This window comes from Poeciliopsis prolifica, unplaced genomic scaffold (genome assembly GCF_027474105.1).
Source record: "Poeciliopsis prolifica strain line A6 unplaced genomic scaffold, Auburn_PproV2 SCAFFOLD039, whole genome shotgun sequence".
Classification (NCBI taxonomy): Eukaryota; Metazoa; Chordata; class Actinopteri; order Cyprinodontiformes; family Poeciliidae; genus Poeciliopsis; species Poeciliopsis prolifica.
Window position 1 is genome coordinate 1287939 of NW_026562414.1, and position 21317 is coordinate 1309255.

A 21317-nucleotide genomic window follows, 5' to 3' on the forward strand; every position below is an offset into this window, starting at 1 on the left:
AATTGGAGAAAATAACAGAAAAGAAAATAACAGCCATAAGTGACACCTCTACTAAAAACAGACTTTATCACTACTTGTGTGGTTTAGGTCAAACTTTTCTCATGTTTTCTGCTTTTATTGGTATCCAGTGTTACCATTTTTAGCTATAACAAAGCCAAAATGTAAATTAGACCTGCTAATGGGTAAATTCAACACATCTGGACAAAAGCTGTAAGGGTTTCAGCATATACAGTACTAATTTTCTTTTTTTTTTTTTTTTGTATTTTATTACATCAGGTCATTATGAAGCTACTGCTGCAACAGTGAAGTCTAAATGTTATAGTTTGTGAAATAACATCAACTGCCTCACTTTTAAGGTTTCAAAGTGACTGAAATGATTAATCAAACATTTGAATTGTTAATGGCCAACCCCAAACTGTTCCCAGCATTTTTTTGTGATGCTCTGATTCAAATGCTCTGCAAGGTCTCAAACACCCAATCGTTTTCTGAAAATCCGTTGTACGACTCAAAGCGTGACATCACATTTCGGTAAGTAGACAATACTTGCTCAAGGTCTGCCTTCCTACCTGCTTTCCCACTGCTTCAAGTGTTTCACATTCATCATCTGGTGATGTCAAAACCTTCAGGGCTTCTCATTGCTCTCGGCCAAATGGTGACGCATTGCTCTTGACCCTGCAGATGAAAATGGAACGCAGTTTCAACAACATGATGTGTTTGGTGGCAGCAGAGTTTGTTCAGAAGTATTTGGACAAACCTTTCAGCCATTTCAAAAACAAAGCTTATGAGATTTAATAATTATGTAACAGAATAAAACACACAAATATATATGTATAGCCTGGAAATATATAACCATAGTGAATTTTGTGCTTTTTTGACATCAGATGTTTTTCTGATGCCTTAAGTTAGACTTTTCAGGCCTGGTTAAGTGCGCTGAGCTCATTTGGCTGCATTCATTCCAGTGTGGCTTCATTTTAGCAAGTTCCCAAACACAAAACGCATAAATGAATCAAGGTTTTCAGGGGTGGAAGTAAATATTTAAACCTCTGCTTTTTTTCCAAGTTTGCACTCTTATCAGCAAAAGCAGAACTTTTACATTTCACAGTGTGTCTCATCCCTGGGTTTTGGGCTTTTGTTTTTCTTTGTATGGATATAGTTTTCTTTTTGGGGGGGGTTATTTATGTTCATATGTCTGGTTATATCCTGTTCATTTTATTGTTTTTAGGTGTTATCAGATTAGCTTGATCCTGTACACTAAATATAAAATAAATAAATAAGTTCATTCAGCTGACAGAAATTGCCAGCTTCCTTTTGAAAGGACAATATAACCACTTTTAATACCACTGTAGGGTCCATCAATAATCTGGAGCCTATTTTATGCAATAATGTCACATAAAGACTCATATTTTTAAAATCACTTGTTCATTTTGAAAGCCCAACTTACTCCCCCATTAAGGTTTGTACCTGTTTTAAAAACAAATCTTTTGGTAATCTTGTGTCGAATTAATTCAAGTGCCAAAAACATAATTAGTCATGAACTCAGAGTTATTCTTAGCAGGTTTTATCACACAACCTGTGCATAAGACGTGTGTTATTCAGGGATGCACTGGATAAATCAGCTTAATCAAAGCCAACTGAATGTATCTTTGAGATATTTTGGACCATATTGTTATGTGCATAATGTTCATCATCCAATGAGTCAAGACTGAAATTAGCATACTAAATGAAACTAATAATGTGAATTGTCTTCATTTTGCACATAAATTGTAGAAGTGGGAGTGTAACTCCAACCGTTGCTGCAGCATCCCCTCACTGAAACTGTGCAACATACGGCTTTATGTCACCACACTGAGTGCTGACCTGTTTCTTGTGCCGTCATCAGTGTGCATTATAATATGTAACAACACATGACAGGCGAACAGGAATGTCCAATGTGTGCCGCAACCAATTACACATCGCCCAGAAAAAAATCTTGTAGACTCAGCAGCTGCGGATGACAGCGTTTTTATCTTCTCTGTGTGCAGAGCCGGTGACAGTGTTTGATATCATTTTGAACATCTTTCCTCACAGAGGTTGCCTCTTCCAGCTGCGTCCCTATTTATCTGCTTGCGTCTTCCTATTTGCAGAGGTATATTCGTGTCTCCTGTGTCAGTCCAGGGAAACTTTTATCACCATCCTTCATGGTGTTCTCTGTGAAATTGGCTTTCTCTTGTCTGTGCACTTCCAACTCGATAAAGTCTGTCTTTTTGTCTTTGCTCCAGGTTTGACGCTCCACTGTGTGAACATCTCAGGCCAGAACATATTTACAGCGGATCCATCACAATGAGTAGAATGATTTATCTGGATTAGTTCACATTAGGCATATAAACATTTAAATTAACAAGCCACCTTTTTCAGTTGCTTCTTAACACAATCAGTGTCTTATTCAATTACATGATAGCAATTAAATTCATGAAGCCATCCAGCTGTAGGCAAGAAGACTTGCAGAAGTCCAAACATAGAAAAAAAATAGATTAACCCTTGTGTTGCCTCACGGGTCAACAGTGATTCACTGGCATGTTTAGCAGTAGAAAAAAAAAATTAAACTATCTTTTTCCACCTTGAAATTTTATTACATTTCCTAAATTGACCCCATTATTAGAAAAAGTGATACTTTGTTTTTGTTTATGCTTCCATTTGGGCTGCACACCACCAGGATACAGGGATTGATTTATGGGTCATTTCTGACCCGTAAATTTTAAAACCATTTGAACAGCAGAAAAAAATTCAAAGTTCACACAGAAACTGTCTCCAATACACACACACACACACCTACATATCCACATATGCACCCACACACACAACAAATAACTGGATTGATGTATGAATTGAATTTGTATTTGACCTGCACCTGCAGCAAACCCTCACACCACACAAGCTGCCAAACACAACAAAAACACAATCTCAGACATAATAAAAACAAATAAATTCAAGCAGGATATAAAGGTGCTCTAAATCAGGGTAACCTAGTTGATTCCTTGCTGAAGCTGTGAGTCGATGTTTCACTGTCCAACAGGTCAAAAGTATGTGTGTACATTCACACATACTTTCCTACATAAAATGTTGAATGTCTTATATAGTTTTGCAGGATGTCAAACATAAAACTTTTAAGATCTTGATCTGCAAGATGAACATAAATTCAGCAAAATTATTTCGCAGGATGTTAAACACACTCATGTTTACAAAGAATGGTCCAAAATGGAGTAAAAATCTAGAGAGCAGCAGATATAAGGAGAGAAATGATTTGGTTATGTTGGAGTAGACTGTGCAGTCACTTGAGACAACAATAGGGACTATTTGTGACAAAGATAGAGAAAATAAATGAACATATTCAGATTGGTTTATGTTTCTGACATGTTTGTTATTTTTGTTACCATTTGTTTCAGCAGCTGCACTCAAATTACTGTCCGTCATCCTTCATGAATTCATGGATCATCTGAGTTATTTTCTGGCCCAAACATCCATGGTTAAGTCCTTGCAGGATGAATTCTTCCTGTCTTTGTAATGTTTTTCTCAAGAACAAGGTCCATTTGACTGGATAAAACTGTTTTAAGCTCTCAGTCATCACTAAAACTCTCAAATTCCCCTGAAACGCAGATGTTTGTGTAAGACAGCTTTGTTTAAAATTATTTTGGCCATCTTTCAACCTCCTATGTCATCAGGTGGAGTGAAAGTTCACTATGCAGAGATGTCAGATGTTTTTGTTGCTTGCCTTAATTCTGTTATGTCATAATTTTGGTATCCAGCTGCATTAAAAATTAATAATTTTACAGCGATTGAAAAGGAAATGCATCTCTGACCATTTAGTTTAAGAAATTCACTGGCTTTTAGTGAATATATATATTTATTTAATATGTGTATTTACTAACATAGCACCCATAAAGCATCAAATTTACACCAGTTTAGTGTTTGGGAAGTGCTTTTACTTTCTGCGTTATCTATGCAGGTAGCCTACAGCACAGTAAAATATTTATGAATTTATTTGTTTTGGTTTGCACAATGAGCCACTGCTGATTTTCTCAGTCATAGTTCCGGCAAGAAATTAAAACCACTTCCACCCCTGTGTGAGAACTATTAAATATGAGAAGCCTCGTCTTACGTTGACTTAACTTTTAGTCAAGTCTTGGTGAGACTTTGTGTGTCTTCCAGTGACAGAGAGTAGCTTTGATGGTAACCAGCGCAGTGGCCCTAAGGACCAGAAAGGTCCCCTCTGCTTTATTTCACCGCCTCCCCTGACTGGGAAGTATGTACACACTTTGAGATGCGTGTGCAGGAAAAAGTAAGTCCTCCTCTCAGGGCGTTTTTGCCTAATACGTCCATGCAGTGCTGGCTGGAGAGCTGGGTGCAGAGGTACAAAGATCAGGGCTATTCTGGTCCCGCCAGCCTGCCCATTGCTGATAGGAAAGGATTAATGAGGCGGGGCACTCATCGCTTGTAATTAGAAACAACACCAAAACTATTTTTGGGCTTGTTTCTAAGGAGAGACCCTGACCCCTAGGCCACCCCAACAAACACCCTTTAATACCTCGCTAGCCATGAGGCAATGGACGCCTGCAAAGGTGGAGTAAATATAGTCTCATAACTAAAGCAGCTATGTGACACATGGCTGAATGGAGGCAAGTGTTGATAATTAACAACTTTGGCTGCCTACGCTACATGCTCAAATGTCAAAATGCTCACAGGCCCAATCTTAAAATAAACGCTGCAATGTCTTTATTGTTGTGAAGTCTGATATTTCTGGGAGAGTCTGATTCTGGTTACTGCATTTGAGCCAAAAACACAAAAACTCTTCCTTTTTATTGTTGTTGTTTAAAATCTCAATGTATCATCATCACATTTTTTTTTCAAGTTGAAAACAATAAGTATTAATTGTGATCAATTAAGAAACAGCCTATGATTGAAGCTTTGCATTTTTTCTTGACTTTTTTGTTAGTGTCCCATTAATTTTGATCTCAGAAACACTAACGTTCTTCTGTAGCACACCCACTTGTCCTGTGCAATTTTTTTATTATTGTTTTATTGGATGTTTTTGCTTACTGAGGTAAAAAAAATAATAATAATTTACATATTTTCAGTCTTGGCAAAGCAAGCTGAAAACAGGCCTCCAGGACACCGAACCAAATTTGAAGCTTCCGTCTTTATTTCAAAGCTCACAAGTAGGGATTACAAAATTACAGTGCTTGAGTTGCAACAGTTCAAGGAGGAGAGATGACAGACAGGTTGAGGAATTTTGAACAAGTCATGCAAAAAGGTGTGGGAGAAGGCCTCCAGTATAGTAGCACCCTGTGTGGAAAAAAAATAAACCCATTTCTCAGTAAGTCAGTGCAAAAATAGTAATGAATATATGCATACAAAGAAAATAGATATATTTATATATATATATATATATATATGTATTCATATACTGTAAATACTTGACTGTAGACTACAGACACAGAGAAATATACAGTGACTCTTAAGAGCAAAGCCCAAATCCACCAGAGCGTCCAAGCCCAAAGCAGAAACTCTTGAATAAGTCTGAGTCGTAAAGAGGCCGGGTCGAACGTGACGGCTTCATATCGTCCAAATTCAGAACCTTGTTGTCAAATAAATGGGAGCAGAAGCCTTTTTGGAGCCGTCAGTCAGGATCTGACCTCCACAAAACGAACAGTGTACGAAAGACGAAGAGCACCATGACGACCCTCAGAGAGCAGAAGCACACAGCATGCTTCGTCTCCAGGAAGGGAGGAAAGTCAGAATTTTCAGTCAGAGAGAGCAATTAAAAAAAATTTTTTTAAAGAGCCATTTGCTACTGAAAGTAGCAGGAACCAACAGGTTCAATGAAAACATCCTTGTATCTCATTTTGTATCAGCTCAGACATTTTGTTTGCCAGCTACATTTTTTTAAGTACAGATGCATAAGATGCATGTCTTCTAAATGGTTATTAGCATATATGGTGTTTATAAACTCCGACTCATCATGGAAAACCAGTAGACAAGTGATGACAGCAACAAAAACAAGACGGACTCACTTATTTTTTCCCTTTTACAAAGAAAATCCAAATTTCACAACAGATAGCTGGAAACATCCTGCGACAATTTCATTTTGCATAGCATAATTTTTCATGAGGGATTATTTTTTTGTTGCAGATCTCTGTCTTAAAGCAATCTTGAACAAACATTGTGTACATACTTGTACAATCTTTCTTCCTGCTCACAAACAACAGATGACCTTTTCCAAACTATTGGAATCAATTGGATATAATGGATGATGTGGTGGGTGGATTGCAAAACAGATGATGGTTTTGGCACCTTGTCAAAGTTATTGTTAGCCCTGTGCTTCATTTTATGCCTTGCTATGAACAACTGACAGACATAAACAGAGTCGGGACAGTGTACGAAGAGGCTGCTTCAGTTCAGCTTTGGATTCTCTCTAAAATGAAGATTTTTCTTTTCTCTCTCACTTAAGAAGAAAAACTACTTGGAAAACTTGGGCCTGAACAGAAAGGCTTCAGACACTCTGATCACTCTGATCACAGAGTTTAAATGCTTGTTTTTTTAACAATACACACAGATTCCTTGTATAAAGTTTGTGCTCTGCTTCATACAGATGTTTAAAATGGCATAAAGTTGGTCTTTTAAAGTACTCTCATTTGTGGCACAAGCTTCTAATGTGATCTTGAATCAATAACTCAAAAAAACAAAAGAAATAGCGCACAAAAGAAACTTTGGTTAGACTATACACTGGCATTTTATCTCCAACCATGGATGTTGATTTCATTTGACAAAATTTCCTATATTTTTCATCAGACCAGCTCTAATGTGGTGGATTCAAACATCTTCTGCATATCTGTACTATTTGTAAGAAATATAGTAAATTAGCAAAATATCTCAGCAGTGTGGAGTAAAGCAGTTTTCTGCAAAGTGGGTAACCAATAATTCAGTACATTTATCTTTTCTCACAATAAATTGTTATAATGATTTGGTGACCCTAAGATGGCAATCTTTTCTAGCTTTGGAGATTTTTATTATTTTTATACCTCTGTTACCTCACTGAGTGTAGCTCCAAGATAAACCTTGTCCTGCTTTATTCCTTACAACTTCAGACGTTTTACATTTTTTACTGTTGTTCTCTTTGACAGGGAGCAATTACCTTTTTTCCTGCCACAAAAAACACATATATATATTTCTTAAGTAGCACCTTCTCTCGTCTTTCCCATTTCGAGCAGAAAACATAAATTTCTATACATCTGTGAAGCAGAAAGTTGTGGTCTTAAAACTAAAACTTCCTAATCACTCTGATCAACTTAGAAAAAGAGAAAAAGCTACATCAAAAGAGGATTACTGACTTTTGTTCAACTAGAATATTTATGGCTACCATTTGCTGTTGCAACTGAGTTTGTGATTACAGTAATTTTGGATTTTTCCTTGCATAATAACAGTACTAACATTAAAAGCTGTGTTCTTTTAAATCATTTATACTGTGGTACATAAAAGGAATTTGTCATAATGTTTATTTATAAATGATTACAAGGAGAACAAGATGTGGGAAGTTCTGTGCATGTTTACTATGGGTCAAAGGTGAGCAAGAGAAAAATAGAAAATGATTGTATGTGTACCCCAAGTTTAATATTAATATTTAATATTAAATTGATGCTATTTCTCAAAAAAATAAAAATAAAAAAGTGCCACCACTAGTCGCTCAAAATTACAATAAAATCTTCTAAATTTTTTGATGTCGCTTTCATTTTATCTTCTTTGATCAGAAACATTGGCTCTACAAATTGCCAAACTAAATTTGCGTAATAAATAAGATGGGGGTTTTTTCTAATATGGCCTCAAGTTTATCTGAAAGTGATACCTTGGCAAAATGCAAACAAAAAAACCAAAAACAAAATGTTTAAATTATATTTCCTAAAAATTATATACCCTTATGTGAATTTCACTCAGTTATTAGTGCTTTTTGTTTTTGCATGCCATCTTTTTCAGCACAGATGAATTAAGGCATCAATAGAGGCACTGCAGCAGCAGGCAGCTCAAAACAAATCCTCCCAAAGGTTACGCCGCTCTGCTGCACCACTGCTGTCACGATAAACTGAACTCCACAACAGGACATGTGTGTTTATTTGAAGCACACACCTCAACATTGCTACTATAGAACTTGGCTGAGTAGCTGGGAACGTGGGGCATTGCCAAGAATATTGGATGTGAGTGGACAGAGACAGTGTACGGCGAGGTACAGTGCAACAGAGCCAGCTAATGGATGAAGCGGAGCAAAAACAAACAGAAGAGACAGAAGCAGGCAGTGAAAATCCTCCCTTGTGTTACATTAAACATCAGCAGTAGCCCTGTTTTACAATATTCCCCGATTATTTCAGCGCCCTCTCTCTTCTTCTCCACCAGCAGCCATGCATAAAAAGCGCTCTTATGGCTGTCTGGTAGTATGCGTATTGCTAAAAATATACGCGGACGCACGAATGGCAAAATCAACACGCTGAAGCGAGCACACGAGATATGAAGTTATGCTTCAGCAAACAAAATCCCATAAGCTGCACTTAAAGAAAAACCTTTTTTTTCTCCTTCTTCTTCTTCTCTGGTTCTCACACAGATCAGCGCCAAATCTTACAGCATTACTGTATGCACCATAAACACATATAGAGCTGAACAGTTGTTACATTAAAATCAAAATGTTTTTTCTGCAAAGAGCTGGAAATCTTTTTTTTGATCTTTACCAATATATATACACATAAGATCAGGTTTGCATTCAGCGGAAATTATTGCACAGTAAGCCATTGTTGGCTTGTCATGGTCATCCCCTTGAAATCCCAGTATAAAAATAGAACAAGATTAACACGCCAAACAAGTCCTTATCTTTTATCTTTTATTATTTTTTATATTTAGACAGGCACTGCTGTGGCAAACCCTGCCTGAGTCTGCAAACTGTGTGCCTCAGTCCCTTTTTATATGTAATTGCGCCAAAGCACAATTGGTTTTTTTCTCCATCCTTCTCCACCTGATTCGCCGCCTCCTCCTGATTTTGCTGTCTCTCATCACCAACCAAGAGGTCGCGATCTCGAGAGTCTCCAAGACGAAGTCAAGGAGGTCTTTAAAAAAGAACACACACCGGCTCTCTTTGTCGCCTCAACCGGTTCATACAGCAGCAAGAGTCACAGCAAAGAGCGTTGGGTCGAGCGGCTCGTCTAGACGACGGTTTCCACACCAATCAGCTTTGGCGTGAGGATCCGTGGCGTTATTCCGTTGTTGAGGTCCTCCTCAAACTCCAGCAGCTGGCCCATGAAGTTGAGGTTCGGCGAGATGATGGGCCTTTTGCTTTTCACAAACTTGTAGGCGTCGGTCATGGTCATCCAGCTGTGCTTCATCAGGTAGGCGATCACGATGGTGGCAGATCGCGACACGCCCGCCTGGCAGTGGATCAGAAGGCCCAGGCCTGCTTGGTGTGCTTCCTCTGCAGAAAGGAAGAAGAAGAAAATCTAAATATGGAAACACGGACGGTTTATTCTCGAAGAGGAAGTTCAGTCATTCTGCATGATAACACGTTACAACTTCCTTTATAGCTACATGTAAGATTAGGGCCTTTTATCAAATGTCAACTCTTTCCCCATTGATAAGAATATGAATCTAGAGAACTGCTTTAGTCACATTTTGAAGTTCTGCATTGAGCGTGACCACTTAAAAAATTAAAAAAAACTTCCTCTGTTTTGACCTTTAAAGAAATAATTCTATGCTTAATACTGAATAACAAAAAAACAAAATTAAAAACTTACATATTTAGGGAACAAAATATTTGTCTTGTACATAAACCATCAGTTTGCTTTTTCATCTATAATAAAGATAAATAATGATAAAATGCTCAAACTACGTCTGTAACTTAATGTATTTACACCCTATTTCCATTTATTTTGGTTGTAATTCCCATTTGGGCCAGTTAAGTCTTATGAAGTATTTATGATCCCCATCAAATTGGGTAAGCATGAAATATTCATTTGTCAAGGACAAATGTACGCATAGTCGATTCAAGCTTCTCACTGAAAACAATTTGTTTTATCCAATAAAAATGCAAAACGATGGAAAAACTACAAATGTAAGGCAGAAAGAAGGAGAGATGTATTTTTACATGGCTTTCTTATGCTTAAGTCATGCTTTTGATCCAAAACTGATTGTGTGAAGAGGGTTTTTTTCATACGTCAAAAATATTTCGAACAATTTTTTATGCCACGATACAATATTTTTTTTCTTAAAGAAGCTCTCAACCAGCTTGTAATGTGCCAACTGTAGTTATAAAACTGTTAACTTGATATAAGAAATTAGATTCTGCAGCTTCCTGTTTATTTCCAAGCAGCCAAATTTTCAGACAGCAACAGGTGGGGTGGGGGCAGAGCTGTGTTACTCGATAAAGAACATTTAAAAACTTTTTTTTTTTAATTATTGTAAAACTTTGGTAGAGCGGCTCATGCCTGATACTCTATAGTTGCTATTCTAAAAGTAATAATACATTTGAATAATTACCTCAAAAGTTGTTTTATATTTATAACATGTCTTTGGATTCATTTAGCCTCCATGTTATTCTCAAATTCTCCAAACTATAAAAGCTGATCACCTTTCATCTACAGCTTTTTTTTCACGCTAACAGACAATGTCTTCAGGATTTTTTTTATTTTCACACAGGAAGTATCATAATAAACAAAGACTTCTGTTGACACAACTGCTGCCACACTTATTTATTCTAGTCTGTTAATGGAGAAGTACCTGATTTTCAGTGACATTTCAAGTTACAGCATTGAATTGTTGGAAATCACCTCATATCAAAACAACTGGAGGCGTTTCTCATGATCAGAAATAAAACAGAAAGCTTTAAATTCCTTACTGACTACATTTCAAATGCCAAAGAAATATTACATATGCCTTTCTGTGACTGTTTTTTTCTTTTATTCTTTACATGCCCTCATTCTAGTTTTATTGCAAATGATTAGGGAACTAGTTAATTAGAAAGGAAACATGTTTTATTTTAGAGAAGTAAAATAAAAATCTGTTAGAGAAGCTCTCTTATGCACTGGCTTCATCCATGATCGACTTATATTTATCTTGATTAAGAGACATTTATATAGTTTTGCAGTTTCTAGTCATAGACTGCAACCGTTTCAGAACAGTTTCAAAAGCTATTTAAATATTTTGCCATTCCACTCTAATGTGACGCCAGAGAAAGTCTCAGAGAAGCCAGAGTTTTCGCTGCCGCACCTGTAATTACACACTGATGGTCAGCTGGCTGAAAGAAGCCTCCAACTTCTCATTTACAGGAGAGACCATTTAAACTGTTTAGACTATATCTTAATTTAAAACAATGGGAATTTTAAATCTTATGAAAGTAACATTCTGTGTTAAGTAGATGCAATTTGAAAATAAAAAGAATTATATCTAAAACAACTTTGTTTCAAATGTAATGTAATTTTTTCACACCGGGTAATGATACTGTGAAAACATCTAGACCTACATAAACTGTGGAGCATGAATGAAAGAAACACTCGGCACCATCTTTTTCCTGACGCAACAGGGAGTATTTACCAGATAATTCTTTGTGTCAACACAAACTGCGCTATTGATCCTCTGTAAACACAAAAAAATCAGTACTGCTGCAACTATGAATCATCTCTGTGGCTCTGATGTAAATTATGCATTTGGAGTGGTTTATTATTTAGCACTTCTGTGATATAAATATGCTTGGTAACTAACATGAAAACAGGATTTTATTTCTGAGGAAAACAGACTGACAGGGGTGCTTTAGAGAGAGTCAGGTAGTTTACATAAAAGTTACCAATTTTCAGCTATTTACATCTGAGACAAAGTGCATGATAAGATGACAAAATGTCGTGGCGTCTGACCTTTTCAGATTGACACGTCCTACAACAGCATTGTTCAATCGGGGATGACCTTTCAGATATGTAAGAGCGATCATCAGTTCCACCACCGCATAGCTGTCATGCTATTTAATTTTAAATGTGTGCACACAATCCAGTATCTTAACCCTCCCAGGCAGGTGTTGCAGATTTGCAACAACTTAGCTAGTCTTTGCAAGTAATTTGAGCCTGAGAGGGTTAATAAATACTTAGAAGAGACCAACAAAACCCAAATATGTCTACAAAATGTGTCTCAATGATGTGCTATGTTGTTTTCATAAAAAGTAACAATTAAATGTTAGATTAAAGTTGCAGCAGCTATATACAGCAGTGTGTAGGAGTGTGTGGCTAAAAACACAATCCAGTGATGATTCATAATTTTTTTCACCTCACAGCCTTCTTTTTAACCTTTAGTTCTTTCCATTTTTAAAAAAGTAGCAGCAACAAAAAAGTTATTTTTTGTTTTTGTGCCCTCCCGGGTTCCACTTAATCCGTGAATGTAAGCAGTTTAGTTTTTCAGTTTTAAGAACTTCCTACCAATGAACTCAAACGCCTCCTCGAAGTACTGCCGCAGGTTCTGCTTGTTGCTGTCGGTGGCGGGCAGGCGCTTGTAGTTGAACAGGCCGGTGTCGTAGTGGTAGAGAGGCAGGTGGGTGGTCACATTGAGGATGTAGCCGATGTTCGTGCGCTGCAGCAGGTGGAGGTCCTGAGCGTCGTGCTCGTTCCCCAGGTAGAGGAAGGGCAGGATTGGGGTCAGCTCTGCGTTCTCGATGTCCGGCGTAGAGGGCAGGGAGTGAGGTAGAGGCCCCGACAGGCCGGCAGACGCGCCCGTTTGCAAACCCTCGTGGAGGTGCAGCGAGTGCTCGCACAGGTTTTCGTGGCTCTGCCTGAAGGAGCTAAGGCCTCCTGAGAACACAAGAACCATTGCAACCTTTTAGCACTTGCTTGAAATTACTACAACTGGTTGATGCAAACACACATAAGCAAAGCAGTGCAGCTGATTACAAAAATCAGATACCTCTAACCCCAAAATTATTTACGTTAGGCTTATGTCCAAATAAAAACAGTGTTCAAAAGTAGTGTTTGTTGACGTATGCATACTATTGGCAAAAACAGAAATGTAAAAATAATAGACCAAAGGGGAGCAAATGGTTCTCAACACTACCTTCGACTTTCCCTTTGACGTAATGTCTATCAAATTTGGAAGCTTTTGTTTGTTTACATAAAGGGGAAATACATCATCAACAGAGGGCTCTATCATTGCAAACATATCGTTTATTCTTTGTTTTTATTATTTTTATATATTCACATTGCCTGATTTGTATTTAAAGATGCATCTGGATGGTTGAATTGTGCTTAGTTGCTTATGGTACTTTTGTTAATGTCAACATGTGACGATCATTTTAAAATGTAAATAAACAAAATAAATTAATTAAACAAATAAATATGTAATGAAAGTTACTGCTGATAAACAGTCAGTAATGTTTAATATTAGAGAATATTGAATTAATTCATGGAAATTGAAGTTAAATAGTGAATTGCCAACTTAGGATGCAAATCAATTTGTAACAGTAGGAGGGGAGGTTGGTGTGGGGTTTTGATTTAATAGACTTTTTATTTTTGCTTTTTTTTTGCTTATAATTTTTGCTTGTTTTTAAGACATGTAAGAGCTTCATGTTTTAGTTTGTCATATTGTGAAGAACTTAAATAAGATTATTTTTAAAAATCTATGAAATCACTAAGTTTTTCCAAAATAAAAGCAATGGAAAAAAGAATAGAATCTTTTTCTAAAATAAACATTATTAATTTGGTTTAGATTTAATTCAGCAAGATTTTGTCAAATAATAAAAAACACAATAGATATATTTTTGATTTGTGGAAGCTTTACTTTATGTCTGAAAACCAAAAAAATAACAATATTAGCTTCCCCAAAATGTAAAACTTGGATTTTATTTTGCTTTCATAAACCAAATGTCATGAATCACATAAACGTTTCATTTAAATGTATCATGATCATCATACTGATGTTTTTTCAGCCTTTTCTTTATCTAAGCTAAGTCTCATAGTTTGAGCAATGTATTGAGCCAACACAGCATGGGTTGAAGGTTTAATTCCCCCAAGAAGAGTCTCAGGACATATGGCTCAGGTTATGACAAACACTACTAAACTTTGCATACATACTTTATCTGATAAAATCCAACTTTGAAGCTGTAAAACTACACACATTTTTATTTGGTTCTAATTTGAATGCCTCAATTTGTATTTTAACGTAAATTCTATATCATCTTTATATTTAGCTTAACTTAACAGGAAAACAGGCACACTCAGGGTTAAACACATGTGCACTTTTCCAAAGGACTGGCTTGCACCTGTTTGCAACAGCAATGCCATAGGCCAAAGTTTCTCTTCGGCACTGCGGGGAGGGGGTCCAAGTATCAGTTTGAGTATTGTTCACAATGCGAGGGCTGACATCATGCCATGTGAGGTCATCTAAAACGTCTAAAACCACTTCCCCAAGGATGGAAAGCAGGTGGGAGTCTCCACTGAAAGTTGTTTTCATGAAACAGATTGTTAACCATTATCAAAGACATTAGCTTAAACACACGGCCAGTCATAAGGGTATAATTACATTTTGGTGGAGAGAGGGAAGTGATTACAGGAGATGTGACCAAACTAAAGTGACTTAAAAGAACAGGGAACTTTTACTTAGACTGAAAGTATTTAATCATTTGTTTCATTTTTAGAGTCTGAGCAGCCACAAAGCCACAAGTTTCAATGATCCTCATGGAATTAATGTGACCTGCTTATTGTTTGTCTTTATCAAAACAGCAAAGAACATCATTATGAAAAATGTAATTGTTAGTTAATAATAATAATAAATAATAATAATAATAATAATAATAATAATAATAATAATAATAATAATAATAATAATAATAATGTAGGGCAACAACAAATTATCTGAGTGACAATATGTTTTCTTCAGAAAAAAATTAGCATTCAGGAGTTACACTAAAATTAATATAGTATTACGTTTAATCCTGTATAGTTAAATAACAGTTTTGGTATTGATATTTTGGTATTTTCTTATAGTTTGTCCTCCTTGGTCATCTTCCACTCCAGATTTTAAATAATCCAATTAGCAACTTAATTAGCTTGTATTTGTAAAAATATTTTTAAAAAGTCACTTGCATGTTATTTATTAGTTTACAAATGGTTATAGCACAATATGTAAATAATGGGGTCAACATTAAATAAGTAGAAGAATAAGTAATTATTAGAATATTTTTTCATTTAGATTATTTTTAAAACTTTTCCTTTTTTAATTTTTTGTAACTCACACAGCAGCATGTAATTTATCCACTTGGTATAATTAAATTACATTTTGCTGCTGCTGTTTTGCAGTTGGGCGGTCCTGAACTTGTCTTCACTGTTTCCTTGTTTGGTCTGAGGTCTCTAATCATAAGTGAAAGTAAAACAATATAAGTTTCAGGTACTTTCCTAACAAATTCAAATATGCTTAAATAAGGAACTGTATTCCTTTTTGAAGGAAAAATGTTAATAAAGTTTGACATTAATGTCAACATTAATTGGAAAGCCGCTTTTATTGTGGTGACCTTAGATTGAGACGATTGCATTTCAAGTCCATGTTATGTTACCTTTTAACAGATTTTACTTATTGAATGTAGGGTGGCAGATTAAGGTTGCCAATGATTTTGATTTCATTTTTATATAAATGTCGCATTATGCCAGAGGAAAAAAAGAAGTTATAATGGGGTTTTTTTTACACATCCTTAGTGTGTCAGTAAATATCAACAGTATATGCATATTTCAAACTGCAAACATCAGCAGAAACACTGTTGATGTATAAAATTCTGACTTTAATTTTTCTTGATGGCTGCCAGCCTTATTATAGCTAGAAAGTTGAAGAGCAATCCATGATCTCTGGGGATCAACAATTTTCACCTCAAGCTTATTTAAAGCCCAAGTTTATTTTAGTTTCCTCTAAACATGCAAACCACGTGTAACTGCAACACCCATTTATCATCTGTTATATTCGAAGCATGACAGCTGCATGTTTTGTTTTTATCAAAAGTAACAGAAAATCCAGCTGAGACCAGAATATTCAGAAATATCCGCTGACAAGGAATGAAATCTCTCGAGCATCACCATCTCTCTGAGAACTGAAAACTGGAGACGTGTTTCTGCCTCTTGGTTGAGCCAACAGCGTCTTGGTTCCTGTCTAACCGTTTCTGCCTCTCACTGATCACCTGCTGTTTCTGAAGCTCAACGACATCCTCCCAAAACAAGCAATGAGCTGTTTATGGCTATTAAAGATGGATTCAACATAATCTATGTCTGCTTTCAGCTGCAGGAGGAAAGGAAGCAGGCATGTTTACCTGTAAATCCCGACTATAATTTGGTGGTAACACAGCAAATAATGGGGTGCGTGTTAATAAATCTGCAGGCTGTGTGTTTCTAAACAGAAAAAGTATTTATCATCACTACCTTTTGGTGAAATATAAGTCATTTCTTTGCACTGTGTTAGCCTAGGATGTAAATGGAAAGAAATGTAATATAAAAAAGAGGCTTGAAGATGACTAGATGAATTTAAACCAGACGAAGAAAAAGTAAGAAGGTCCGCCTGTTCCTCCCACTGAGCCGAGCTTCAGACAGACACCAGCGTAAGATGAGAAACTGGAGAGGAGCCTCGTTTCATCAAAGTCCACAGACGAACCGGAGGGGGGAGGAACAGGGGAACAGGCATGAAGAGAAAGGATCAAGGTGCTCCGATCTAACAGCAACATGGTGACCGTGGGGCATTATAAAAAACACTCCCAGCCAAGACTCCAACATGGCATACAGCTTCAAACACGCAGCACACCAAAGATAGAAAACATGGCAACAACCCAGAGACTGTCACCGCAACAGATTGCCTTATTTACTAACAGCTGCTTCTCACCTCATGCAAAATGTAATGTTTGCCATATAGAAAAGACTAAAGAGGGTAAGCATGTGTTGATGTATGAAGAGGATGTAAACACTGAGCATTATGCATATGCCGGGTAAAATGTTGCAATTTCACAACTGCATTTTTTTCCCCATCACATCATTCCTGTGGTTTAAAGTCCTTTTAATAAAATGAAAGCATAGCATTTTCTGTAACTGTATGAAGTAAAGAGTAGAGCTGCATTCCCCTCTTCCCCACTTGCAAAAAAACCAAATTTGAGACATTTCCAGTAAAAACAACAAAACACCAGTGTTTAAATATTAAAGATGCTCCAGTTAAAGCAGTAAACTGCATACTAACTACCCAAATTAACCATTTAAACTCTGCCTGTTGCACTTGAGTTATACTTTAAACACACACACCGAAGTTGGAAAAAGTGGCAGCAAGCCAAAGATGACCATCTCACTAAATTGCCTATTTTACTAATAGCTAAAAGGTCTAATATTTGTCATATAGAAAGTGGTGAGAGCTGAAGTACGGTAATATCTGCGGGTGCCACCCATCACTTTTATTAATGCTGTACTGTGAGTTCATAAGAGATGAGTAGTAGCCTGTAAAGCAGCCAACTGCAGGCTAGTTACTGGAGTTAGAACAAGAAAAGGCTAAATATTTTAAGAAAGAACTAAATGCATTCGTAGGTTTTGCTTTGATCTATGCATTAGAAAGCATAAGAATACCCATAAATAATAAAAGTTTCAGATAGCATTATTATTACACTGTATCATTTTCACAATTTCTTAGAAAATTTACCATTCTATGTATGATTTCTGTTTTTGGTTGACAAGGCATTTTTTAACTGAATGCCAGAGAAAATGGCAGAGGGATTTGGTTTTCTTTTCCTCCACCTGTTGCTACACACTGCCTTTCAGCTGGTTAACAAAAGGCCACTTCTGTGCTTTCAGACAAGGGCAACATTTTAGATGCCTAAGGTGTGGAAATTAAAGAACCTGCTCCCACAAAACATCAATGCTTTTTAAAAGGTAGTTGGCAAGTTGTTAGGTCATGATATATTATTGTTTCTATATGTGTTTTGAGGAATGAAAGGTAGTACTACTGGAATCGCATACTATCCAGTGTCTACGTGCTTGGCTTTGATTATTGGCTGAATGCCTACTGAATGTGGTATTATAATTTTCTATGAGTTTTGAGAGGAAGTACTGGGAAAGCAGAAAGATAAATGTCAGAGGTTACCAGACTTATAGTCACCATTTGCACCTCTACTCTTTACCCCAAATCTTTCATATCCAAGTATTTCCTCCAAAACAGTTTACCCCTTTTGGAAACAAACCAACTCCCAGGAAAGTGTGTTCCCTTTTTTTATTATGTCCGACTTCTTGTTACCTTTGAGGACGATGGGGTCCTTGCCCTCCCTCCTCAGTGATTCCAGGACCACATGCAGAGGCTGCGCAGATGTCAGCCTATTGGGATCTGTGGTGCTCTCGTCATAAACCACAATCTCTTTGGAAAAAATGCCCTTAAAGGAGTCCTTCCCCTCGCGGCAGGAGATGAGGTCCAGCACAGTGATCTTGCCCTGTTGCAGGCGGCGCCGACTGATCTTGTCAGAGCAGTTGATATGCACAGCCCCGCGGATGTGGCTCTTGTTGTACTCCAAGAAGGGCCGACAATCAATGATGACAGGGACAGGCCCGATGGGGTGCCCCAGCGGGCAGCAGGTCATCCGCTTGGCCAGCTCATTGGGATGAATGACCCTCAGGTGCTTCAGCTGGCCATGGGTGAGGCTGGGAGTGCTGAGCGCTTCATGTTTGCCGACCATCGGCGTGGGCGGCCCGGCATAGCTGAGGTTGGGGCTGCTGGCGCTCACCTGGCTGTGGCCGAGGCTCTGGCTGTCCTTCTCATAGGTAGTCACAGAACAGCAGCTGGCACTGCTGCATCCACACGACAACGAGCGCGTGGAGCCCTTGGATGAGGGCATATACGTCACAAGATTGGCCGTCGCCCGGATCTTCACCACGGTGGTGCTGATGACTGTGTCGTTGCTGCTGCTGCTGTTGGTGGTGACTGAGTCCAGGTAGCTGGTGTCCAGGCGTAGTTGGAGTTCCTGAGGTCGGATCGGCCTTGGCAGCGCCACCACAATTCTGTCGTCGAGGGGAGATGGAGGCATGGGGAGGCCGAGGGCTGGACGTCTACGGAGAACTCAACAAGCCGCTCTGCGAAGGCAGGGACAAGCCACATGAAAGACTCTGACAACTCAACCGCTTTACTGACAGATCAACATGCAAACTGCAATGTGAACAGTTTGCCTGTTGCACCGGAGCCAAATATTAGCACTGTCAACACCTGCAGGGGCTACACCCAAGTTAGAAGCAAAATTTAGGAGTGACAGACTTACCACTAATAATAAACAGTGAGATCAGAGGGTGTCCTGTAACTACATCACTGTGGGAGCAATTAATATGAATCATCCCCCAGATGCTGTACATCACATATGTGTGTGATGTTGAATTTTTCATGCCAACTCTGCTCAGTCTGACCCAAAGCTTTTAGAACAAGAGAAGAAAACACTGCATCAACGCCATGCTGCAGCTTTGTCTCTCACCCAAACAGAAAGTCAGGGTTGGCTATCAGAGGGGAAAAAAGGAATGGTAATTCATTTCTGATCAAAGGGGGTTTTAATAAGCATGACTTCCTGGCATGTTATATAAAGACGGCCGCCTAAAGCTGTGCCTGTCCCGAGCATTGCCTGTGCAGGTTCAGCAGAAAGGAAGCAGTGATCATTCAGGACCAAATTCATTGAAGAAACCGGCAGGAGAACGTGCCGAGAATGTGATAAGGCAGAGATGAGGAGAGCTGCAGACTGAAGGAAATCCAATTTTACAGCAGCATGTGTAGGAAAAATAAAATATATTCTGATCCCGAGGCTGACTTCGGCATTTTTATTGTAACTTTGGTCAAATAAAGAAATAAAAGCTCAATTAAACACGCTTCTGAAATAGAACCAAAAAAAGGCAAAATGAAACACTCCTTTGACATTCAATTTCATTATTTATAATCGCTCTACGGCTGCGCGTTTAAACAACAACTTGCGACACTGATAACTTGCATTTTGCGCTTACCGGTGGCTGTCGGGCTTGACTGTAGACTGATTTATTATCTCCCCCCGATGACAGCGCCGCCTCCATTCAGTCCTTCCCAGCCTTGTTGTGGATCGGCAACATTTTATTTTTTATTTTTTCTATTGGTACTTTTACCCTGCTCTCCTACATATAATATTGAAGGAAGTCTGCCAGAGATATTGACGAGACTGTGAGCCAATGCGCGTCTTCATTAATATGAAATACGCTTTCTGTGCGTACAGTGAGGCCCGGCCTTGCGGTGGGAGGGGCCTGCGGAGCTGCATCCCTCCGTGGGAAGGAGGAGGAGGAGGAGGGACGGGGCGTGGGGCGGTGTGGCTTGAACTGCCTCCGGTTCCAGACACGAGGTAGCATGATGTCACTGGCAGCCAATCAAAGGACTCGACGGGTAGCTTGAGGAAGCGAAAGCGGTGCGTTCAGGTGCGGCTCGTAAACACCAAACCCACACCTCAATGTATTGTAACAATTTCTTGTTTCCGCTGTTTTTATCTGATAAGGAAGTGAAAGCAACTCAGATACTTTCCCATAAGTAATACTTACTATTTATTAAATCATAGTTCCAGTTATATATATATAAATATCGTTAGTGCAATTATATATGAGTGACTTGTGGTGACTTGTGGTGAGGTTCATAGCTATATATGTAAATCATAATCAGATTTACATATATAGACCCCCTGCATGTTATATAGACAATCTCCATGTGATTTTTTTTCTCTTTAAGAGTAAAAAAATACTTATGCTAATTTTCTTTTACCATCATTTTCAAATTGACCACATAATGGCCAATCATGTCAAACATGACTTAATAACAGCTTCCTCTTCAACAATCTGACATGAAGATTTGAGGAGCTCTCCCCCTGATTTTTCTCACCTGAGTTAATTAATATAGTTTTTTAACCAAACTTTGTTTTAAACCTCTTTAATGCTTTATTCCTGACCTTTAGGTTGCATCACTTGATGTCCATGATGCTCTTTTTTCACTTGTGTTTTGTGACAGACCTCTAAAACATTTACAGAGCACCGGTTACACATACAGGTGGACTCTTTTTCATAACTGGGTGAGTGGGTTTTATTTGTAGTTTTTTTCCGTAAAGGGGCCACATTTTAGATTTTTATTTATAAATTATGACCTACCTCATGCTGGTCTGTAATATAAAATTCTACTGAAAACAGTGGGGGTTTTATGGCTGGAAAAAAGCAAAATATGTAGAAGTTCAGGTTATGTGTACTTTTGACAAGCACTATGAGTGTGATGTTTATTCTCCAGGCTTTGAAGGTAATGTA

At 37.9% G+C, this 21317-nt stretch overlaps 1 protein-coding gene across 1 annotated transcript; it reads right to left on the bottom strand.

Annotated features, from left to right (window-relative positions):
- Positions 1-5154: 5154 nt before the first annotated feature.
- On the bottom strand, positions 5155-20237 carry dusp10 (dual specificity phosphatase 10). The gene is made up of 4 exons (XM_055054396.1): positions 20013-20237; positions 18280-19106; positions 12465-12833; positions 5155-9481 (listed from the first exon to the last, which is right to left on the bottom strand). Exons 2-4 carry the CDS (start codon positions 19058-19060, stop codon positions 9216-9218), a joined length of 1416 nt encoding a protein of 471 aa, XP_054910371.1. The 5' UTR covers positions 19061-19106; positions 20013-20237; the 3' UTR covers positions 5155-9215.
- Positions 20238-21317: the final 1080 nt, after the last annotated feature.